General features: G+C 40.8%; 1 protein-coding gene and 1 pseudogene across 1 annotated transcript in view; both read right to left on the minus strand.

Annotated features, from left to right (window-relative positions):
- Positions 1 to 501: 501 nt before the first annotated feature.
- hepacama (hepatic and glial cell adhesion molecule a) overlaps positions 502 to 9,831 on the minus strand; it is a 14,678-nt gene continuing 5,348 nt past the window's right edge. The window contains exons 3-7 of the mRNA XM_037678156.1: positions 8,693 to 8,974; positions 3,573 to 3,663; positions 3,266 to 3,333; positions 3,051 to 3,121; positions 502 to 1,108 (exon numbers count right to left, since the gene is read on the minus strand). Of these exons, the coding sequence (XP_037534084.1) occupies positions 740 to 1,108; positions 3,051 to 3,121; positions 3,266 to 3,333; positions 3,573 to 3,663; positions 8,693 to 8,974 (881 nt within the window). The 3' untranslated portion in view covers positions 502 to 739. The remainder of the gene's footprint in view (positions 1,109 to 3,050; positions 3,122 to 3,265; positions 3,334 to 3,572; positions 3,664 to 8,692; positions 8,975 to 9,831) is intronic.
- Positions 6,497 to 6,615, minus strand: LOC119411597 (annotated as a pseudogene).

Genomic DNA, 9,831 nt, shown 5'->3' on the forward strand with positions numbered 1-9,831 from the left:
TGATGAAAAACATCAAATTTAATAACCCGTTACCTGTGGAAGTGTTCTGACCAGAGTGGATGAAAATAAAGAACCTTTAAAGAAATGTTTTAGTGACACCTAGTGGTCAGAAGAAGAATTACAGCCAGGTGAAACTCTAGGAGAATCCTGAAGGGAGCTAAAAGTAAATAGTTTTTGACAACAAAAAACAAAAAACAAAAAACAAAAAAAGCCCAGTAAATAAAGATGAGGTGTGTATTTTATTGTTACAGAAATAGATCACAAGAAAGCAACTTCTCAAAACAGTTTCTATTTATATCCTTAGGTTATAAAATCACCTTATGTGGAGTAAATATGCTTTGTGTGGTTTAATAATGTCTTGGGGAGAAAAAAAAAAAAAAAAAAACAGAACAAACAACACAACTCAAATGTGAAACTATTAACTTACATATATACATGTGTATATCAAAACATACTCTTCAAAAAGAGGTATAACATATATATCAGAATTGGAATTTCACGCAGTGCCTTCATTTCTGTGATTTCCTACATGCTGGTGGACGGGACCTTTCATGTGATTGGCTCATCAAAAGATCAGGGAAATCTATGTGCATAGTCATAAGGAAGATGAGAACTACTGATGTTCTGTGGCATGAATGAAAGTCATTATTCTGATGGCGGTGTGCAACTGAACAGTGATGAACTACCCACGTACAATATTTCACATATCACAGGGTAAAAACTAGCCTCCAGGCGGCTGTCAGTGCTGTGAAGGGGTCTGCTCACTGGCATCTGGACCCTCGACTTCCACAGGCAGACGGCTGGGTGGGATGCCCACTGGAGGACAGACTTTTCTTATGGGGCTGAAACTGCGTGGAGACGATCCTGGGGAGTGAGCAGGAGAGCGAGCAGGGGAAGAAATGGGGCGTAGAGGAGAAGCAGGGAGTGACTGTGGGAGAGGCTGTGCCAGTGGAGAGGGGCTGCGGGGGTACCTGCGAGGGGCAGACCAGATTGGTCGCTCAGTTCTGTTGGAGGTAGGCGGGAAGACAGGAACATAAGTGGACGGGACAATAATTTCTGATTGGCTGGCAGCGTTGCCAGAACATTCCTCCAGACGCTCCAGAGTCTCCTGAAGAGAAGTGAAAATGAATGAATATCATCACTCGGGGCATGCTTATTGCCACGTGAGCAGTAAACAAATGTTATGCACAGAGAAAAGTTTATTAAGTAATTGTAATGAACTATTATTAAATTTCATTTGACATTGTTGTTACAGGCGACACAGTGGTTCAGTTGGTAGAGCTGCTGCCTCTCAGCGAGAAGGTTACCAGGATAAAATCCTGGTCCGGGGCCTTTCTGGGTGGAGTTTGCATGTTCTTTCCGTGCATGGGTTTTCTCCGGTTTCCTCCCACAGACCAAAAACATGCATGTTAAGCTGATTGGTAACTCTAAATTGTCCCTAGGTGTGAGTGAGAGAGTGAATGGTTGTTTTCCTCGTTTTTCTCTGTGTCCCTGTGATGGACTGGAGACCATCCAGGGTGTCCCCCACCTCTCACCCAGTGATGGCTGGACATGGGCACCAGCGACCCCATGACCCGAAAAGGAAAAAGCTAGATAATGAATAGATACATGGATCATTGTGACTCGCAGAATGAATTCTAACAGGTTTAGTGATCAATAATCCTTTTACCTGGATTATTGAGCATGAACTTTGATGTTTTGAACCACTTTGACCATGGCTGCCTCAGAGGAGTCAACAGGGGAGAGGGCGAACTCCAGGAACCATCTTATCACCATAAAACTGGTTGGTCAACTATGTGAGTGTGCTGCTTGTGGGACTGAGTTTGTTGTGGCTCCTCAGACTGATAAAAAGAAACCATCCAGAGGACCAGACTGAACTTTGTTGGAAGTATTTTAAGATTGACTATTTTTACTTTTGTCACACAAACAGAGACAAAATGACGATCTTGAGGGGACAGATCTTTATCTACCTCTCAAAGTTGTGAAATAAAAATAAACTTACTTGTAATAAATAGTCAAAAAGCAAACATTAAATGAATGAAAACAATAACACTTTCAAAACCAGCCCTGATGTCTGCAGCAAAACCAGTTGTATGAGGTGGTAGGGTCAACTTGTTACTGTTATGCCACTGAGCTGGCAAGGGCGGTAGTCACAGAGCTGAGTTGGTGAGTAAGAGTAAAGTGAGATATGGAGCCTGAACATTTGATTTTAATTACAGTAATACTTCTGAAGTCATTATGAATTCATTAAGAGCCAACTCACAGCCAGCAAGTTCAATTCCTGAAGATAATACTGTTGTGTTTTAATCTAGAATGCTAACTATACTATACATTTATCATCTAGATTAGTGGTTCCCAAAGTTAGGTTTCATATTCCACTGTGGGTCATAAAGCAACAATGAGGAGACTTGAGTTAAACACCTGAAAACAAAATATAAAGATAGCACATTTTCCCTTGTAAAGTAAATATTGATGTTGGGAATTAATCAAAGAATAGTTGTTTGTGCTGTCAATGAGTTATCAATTATATATTTATGGCTTACTTGCTATATTTAACCTTTAACCAGGCCTATGGGGTCACAAATTTCTTTTGATGTAATTTTGAAGGACAAACGCTGAAAAGTTTGGGAACTGCTGTTTAGGTGCTCCTCATCTCTGCTGTACATGTCAGAAATGACTCATCTGTGTGATAGCACGTCAGCATTTAACAGCTTTGCATTCAATTTATCTCAACGTTATTCTTTATGAAGCTATCATTTAAAGTTTTGTTTCCAAAATCATAGTTGCAAAATCAATGACATTTACTACCAGCTGTATTTTGTCCTTGCAACAACAACAAAAAAATAAATATTTGTTAAATTAATTTGGTGAATGTGACTCATGTACTGCTCAATGTTCAGAAGAACTTCTTGTTGTAGGCATGGCAACATTGTTTTTAGCTATCAGCTAATTTCCAAAAAGGCCCCAGAGTGTTGTTAAATAATCCCAGTCTTGTCCTTCACTGTAACATTACAAAATGTACATTTTGCAAATAAAAAAAAGCGACTTACATCTTCATTGAGAACATAAAGAGGCATCGGACTCCTTCGGCCAAGTGTTGTTGGTTTGGGCACAACATCAACTGCAGACCAAAGATTAAAGAACGTTTAGAATTGACTGAGATTTTGCAGAAAAATTAACATTGATATTATTCCTGCAGGATTGGAAATGTGTTTTAAAGTTAAATTACAATTAGATAAATAAAATAAATCAAAGTGTTCCTCACTGTCATGGCCATTTTCACTTTGCTCCACATAAACAGGAGCTCTCTGGGGGACAGGTCGGTGCTTCTTTCTACAACGAAATCACACAAAGTCCACTCCATTTCATCTTACAGCAAACATCAAGCTTCTTGTTCATTACATTCACGCTAAATGCCACGTTTCTTTTAAACAGTGGCCATGACTTCGAGTAGGGAGCTCCTTGAAAGTCTAGTCACATCATCCAGTACAACATTAAAGCCAGAAAAGGGGGAGAACAAGATGTAAGAAAGAAGAAAAGAAGGAAAAAAATAAAAAAAGAACAACTCTTACTTGGATGGTTTCCAACAAGCACAAACTGTCACCAGGGTGATCAGAAGGAAAATGCCCCCAGTGGACAGGATGATGTATAACGAGCTCCTTCCTAAACCAGAGAGGCAGGAAAGAAGAAAGAAGAAAAAAACTGACTTCATACACTATACCAGGGGCGAGTCTAGGGTCAGACCTTTAGGGGTGCTTAGCCCCCACTGAAAATGGCTCTTGGCTTAAACAACACACACCTTGGTGTGGTTTATGAGAAGTACAAAAGATTACTCAGTCAAGATTAATCATCCTGTCTTTTGCCTTTGACGAAGACAGTCATTCTTACCCTCCCTCTCTCCTGCTATTTTGCTCTCTTGTCCTGTCAACCTCAAAGCCTTCCTCTCTTTACACAGCTACTGAATTGAAAATTATTATGGATTTGGTCAGCTGGTCCCTCAACGCAATTGATACATTTTTGCCACTAGAAGATAGGGTGCTGGAGAGCCCTCCTGCCCTGAATGGACCCACACAGCTGGGTATGTCATTGATTCCTGGGGGGGAGTGGAAGATGATGTGCCTGACTGTGCTGTCCATGGAGGACGTATAAGATGTGTACATTATTGGATTTATGATAATAGGGTTTCTACTTTTTGTAATCAACGGATACCTTGGATATTGACAAATTAGGAAGACGTCAGCAGCAGTTTCGACCAGGATAAAGCTGCCAGCCTTATGTGAAGGATTAATCTGTGCCTCGAGCTTTCAAACTCATACGCGATTTCTGAGAATCGTAGGCCATTTGCGGCTCCTGGAACTCGCCAACATGAAGGATTCAGTCTTGAAGAATGCTAAATCAAGCACGGACCGGGCACTAATCTGGCTGTTTGGATTCACCATTGAGTATACCAGCAGAACTTGAAGGCAGACAGAAACCAGAGTCTGGTGGCCCAAACAATTGTTGTTGTTTATCTGAATTTGGCTTCCCCTTATTAGGCCCAAGTAGCGAAGCAATGCGAAGGCCTATTGTAATCGCTCTGTTCAGGCCCGAGCTACAATTTTTTCCACAAAATGAATTGGCGTTTTGGGGGCCTTAACATAACCCAAAAGTCACCAAATTTAACGGACGCATCAGGACTGGTGAAAAATTACGTATTTTAAGGGCGTGGCAAAAATCGCAACAGAAACGGCTCAAGAGCGCCACCTAGAAATTTTCAAAATACCCTCTGCATTAGCCTTAGTTTGTCGTAGAAACATGAAATTTGGTAAGATTGTCCTATCCGCCAAGATGCACAGAAAACCCTTTGGCACCAACGTTGAACGATTAAAAATAAGGCGGCCATTTTGGAATGCCGTCCCAATTTGCACACCTTTTTGACGGTTTACAGCCTCCGCATTTGAACAAACTCGTACTAGAGATTTCGCTCAATCGGTTTCAAACATGCCCATTTTGGTCAAAAGGCATGGGGGACGCAAAGTTATCTAAATCGTTCGTTTTGGAGCATGCTGAAGGGGCGGGGCCAGACCTCAAAGTTTGACATCTCGTCATGAAAAACGACATGCTAATAGCTCCTACAAGAAAACTGTCTGAGACATCAAACCTTCAGTGATTGATCCACATCCGGTCCCCTGCAAGACTGAATGGTCAAATCATGACATAACTTAAGCCACGCCCCCTGATAACAGGAAGTGTAAAGTTATACGTTGAACGATCCCTATCTGACCCCTGTTACCTGATCAGCATGATAGTGTGTCCAGTGACCGAAGACATATTGGTGTAACTTGCTTTCCAACAGTGACAGTTTTAGGTAGAGCATGTGGGTGGCGCGGCGTGGCGAAATAAGACGTAACGCCATCGCCATACGTTTGGCTCTAAATTCCAGTTTTGAACCGAGGTGCACCAAAATCAGTATGATCAATCATTATCCACCCCTTGAACAGGAAGCCATGATATGTGGTCAATAGCCTCCACAGCGCCCCCTAGAATATTTTAAAAACTCAACCCCAAGCCATTTTTGGACAGATAATTCTGAAACTCGGTGAACATCTGTATCTTCTCAGGACCTATAAAAAAGTCTCTTGGAGCCCTGGTCCTAAACCAACAGGAAGTCGGACATTTTGGGTCAAAGGATCATTTTTGGGTGTTTCTAATTGCAAATTTTAACAAACTCCTAGGAATTTTGAAGGATTGCCTTCAAACTTGGTTGATATGCCCGTAAGACATTGGAGAGTAAAAGTTATCTAAAGTTAGCATTTTTGTTTAGGCTAAAGGGGCGTGGCCAGGCCTCAAAATTTCACTTCACGCAATTAATTTCCAAACACTATAACTTTCACAATGAAAGACCGAAATGCACAAAACTTGGCATGACTCATCCCTGTTGGATGACCGACGATCCACTGTGATCATATTTTGACGTAATCAAAGCCCCACCCCCTCGGAACAAACGGGCGCGGGACGGTAGCGTGAGCGTTCTCGATGGCGACCGGAAAGAGTTGCTGGAGTTCCCGCTGTCGCCGTAAGGCCGCAGCGGCGCTTCGCTGCAAGGGCCTTCAACGCTGCTTGCAGCTTTAATCTCAAATTGCTCCTGGAGGATATGTAAATTAGAAGCTTTGCCTGCCCCCACCCCCCCACCCCAAGAGGGCATCTGTGGCCTTATCAGAACCATGATGCTGATAGACACTGTACAATCTTATCAGAACATTATAACTTCCTGGCGAGTTTATGGATAACTCACCGGCTTTGTCGACCTCTATGCATAAATATATTATGTAACATCCATTTTTGCATCCTTTATACTGTTTCCTGGCCAGGACAAGGTGTAAGACATGATTTTTTTGGCTTCCTCCATCCTTGTGTTCTCTTTTCTCATTTGCCTGTATGTTGTATGTAACAGGTCTCTCTTGTAAATGAGTCATTGAGACTCAATGGGAACTAACCTGTATGAATAAAGATCTAATAATTACAGCACCTGTTATTCCCAGGTGGCCTCCCATACGAGTACTAACCAGGCCCGACCATGCTTAGCTTCCAAAATCAGACGAGATCATATGTGTTCAGGGCGGTATGACCATAAACGAGGTGCTCAGTCACAAATAGGATCATAACAAACAAAGACTAAATTATGCAACCAGATGTTGCAACATATATCTAGATTAAAAAAGTGAAATAAAGCACAATGAGCTTTAAGTATTAATCTTTAATTTAACTATTAACCTCTGACATCAAAGCGTTTGTAATGCAAAGCCCCAACAATGTTGTTAGAGTAAAAGGGGGTGGAGCTCCTGCAGGTAAGGGGTGTATTCCTTCGGGACAAATTGAGGTCATCGATTGGTCCTTTCTTGACGAGCCTATTAGACTGATTGACAGGTGGCATTGAGAATCTGACTCGTGCAAAAAAAAAAAACAGAGTTTACTGATCCATTTATAAGTGTCATCATTTATTCCAAATTTATTCAATATTCTGGTTGATCTAAGATTTGAGATTTAAGCTTCTTTACAAAATCATAATGATGGCTTCTTAATTTTTCCAGGGCGCTGAGTTAAAAGTTAGGTGTGCTTGAACATCCCTAAAAAAGAGGCTAAAATCACCACTGCACTACATCTTCATTTTGAAATAGAACCTGCAAACATCATTACAAAAACTTTTTACTTGTCATTTCTCTTTGACAGTGCAGATCTTGGACAATTAGACCAAGACGTTTCTTTATTTCTTTATTATTTTACTAACATTGCTTGTCATTTTAAGAATGTACAAAGTACTTGTTTGAATAGGAATCAGTGACGTAGGACATTTGGACAACCACTTTGGGACTCAGTGCCACGCTGCTATGATGCAGAGGGAACAGGGAGCATGCCTGTATTTGTCTAATCATGCAGCACAGAACCGTACGGTAATAATGAAGTCAGAATTTTGAGGTCCACTGAGGCAAAACGTCCTCCCCACCTGCCCCCTTTTTTCTCTATCCACTTCAAAAACGACTGGCCTTTCACTGGAGTAAAGTGCTTCACCCTCTCTCTCAGCCTGACATGTGGCTCTATAGTGGCACCCAGAGACAGGCGCACGGAGACAACCCTCCTACAAAACACAGCCCGGATTTGCACTTGTTGTAAACAACATGGTTTGAGAGGCCAGCATGCTTGCATATTACTCAGCATGAGGCGATAATTGCTTCCACAAGCTTGTGGAAATGGATGGTTTGTGAACAATGTGCACAGTGTTCATAACAAGACACGCTCCCTGGTTTGTTAAAGGGAGAGCTCAGATTGTTTGAAGTGGCATCCTGGGGAAATATTATAGTTAAAATCTTCAGATACCTAGTTCTTTAAGAAAAAGGACTCAGTTTGGAGAAATGGAGTGTAATTCTGACTAAATTAATGAACTTATGGCTCCTTAGAGTAACGCCAACACAAAAGGGGGATTGCTTGCCATAAAAAGGCTCTAATTTCAAACATTTCATAGCAAAATATAAAAAGGGAAGAAAGAAAAGAAAACAACTAAATACTAACTACATTTTAACTAAAACGTTAAAAAAAAGAAGGTGTATATAGATACTTTTCCATAATTTACTTTTTAGCAGTATAGGTTTTATAGCATTTAAGGTAGTTTCAAAGTCTGACCTGTGGTTTCCCTCTGCTTTAAACCATCAGGCCACAGAGAGGCACAGGCCTGAAAGTAACAATAGGGTGAACGAAGAAAACAGGCATGGCTGTCATTAAAATATATATTAGCCCTTATTATTATTAACTTTTGGCTCACTTTAGTCACATTGTTATACATAATATATCTTCTGGACCTTTGAGATGCGTTTCTTTAAGTGGACCTCACAAGATTGTAACTGATAACAAAAGATCTACTGTAAGTCATCCCCGTGAGCTTAAATTCTTAGACCTAAACTACCAACGTAACCCAATACAACTATTGTTTATGATTACTCTGACTTGTAGATACTTGCACCTTCAATTTCTTCTTCTTTTGGTGCTCCACTCCATTTAAGAGACAAGTATTTTCGGTGTCTGAACATTGTACACAGGAGAAATGTATCTGAATCCTTTCTCTACCTCTCAACACCCAGAAGAAACTATTCAACCAGTTTGGTATTCGTAGTGTACATGCATATGACTTGAGCTCCAGTTGATGATGAATGCCACCTACTGTAGACTGTCAGATGAACAGGTGTGCTCTTCGTGCTGCTGATGGGGTTCTCCACAGTGCAGGCATATATGTCATCATCTGACATCACAACGCGTGAAATGGTCAGCACCTTTTGGTCATGTGAGAGCAGCAAGCGTGAGTCATTGGTCAGCACTTTCCCTCCTTTCAGCCAGCTGTAGACGGGCTTTGTGCCGTTATCGTGGGAACAGTGGAGGTTGAAGTACTCGCTGTACTCCAGGACCGAGGAGGCCATCATCTGGATGTAAGGTTTGGACACAGGAACTGAGGAGGATGACAGAATTAAGGTGTAATGAGCTTAACATTGAAACCGAAACATATGAGAGGCATGAAATAATGAGTGGCCTTACATTGAGGATGCACAACCTCTTGTCAAAATAATGTTCTCTTCAATTGTTGTATGCTTTTATTTTTCCCAAATAGTTCTACTTTAGCTCAGATATTCTGAGAATCCAGATTTTTATACGTCTGTCGAAAGGCAAATGTATTATGGTATAGGCTCTGTCTGTCTGTAAACTGCATCAAGCTTTATAGACATATGCATCGTCACTAGACAGACACTTTTAATCATTGCAGCTCTAAGGTCAAGATCACAAATCAAGATTAAAGCTTATACATGGTTTTTGCTTGTCTGGACCCTTGCTATAGATCGCTGTGTAATAGTTTGTAGACGGGTGTACAGTGTGCTGTATGTGGTATACTCTTGTCTGAAATGGGGTTCTGTGGAAAGGTTATGAAAGTTTAATATCTTCCATGTAAATAGCTCATTAAATGTCCTCAGCTTGGAGAAACAGTTTAAATTAGACTAGGTTGATGAGTTAATGGTTATAGTGAGGGCAACACCAAATGGATTGCTGTTATCCTAAAACAAGTTTGTTCTCAAAAATATAATGCAAACTTAAATATTCAACCTTTTATGTCACTGTCAGTTTTGAATTGCATAATGATACATGAAATATTTTTGACTAGCTGGATGTGGTAGCAGTGGCTAGTTATGACATGCAGGGTGTGCAGGGACACTTCTGTAAGGACTTTGATAAGACTTCCCCTGGAATAGCAGAACAATGCAGAATTGGTGGAAATGTAAAGGTGTAAAAAAATGGTATTCAAATAAATTATAT

This window comes from Nematolebias whitei, chromosome 6 (assembly GCF_014905685.2).
Source record: "Nematolebias whitei isolate Nwh7 chromosome 6, NemWhi1, whole genome shotgun sequence".
Lineage (NCBI taxonomy): Eukaryota > Metazoa > Chordata > Actinopteri > Cyprinodontiformes > Rivulidae > Nematolebias > Nematolebias whitei.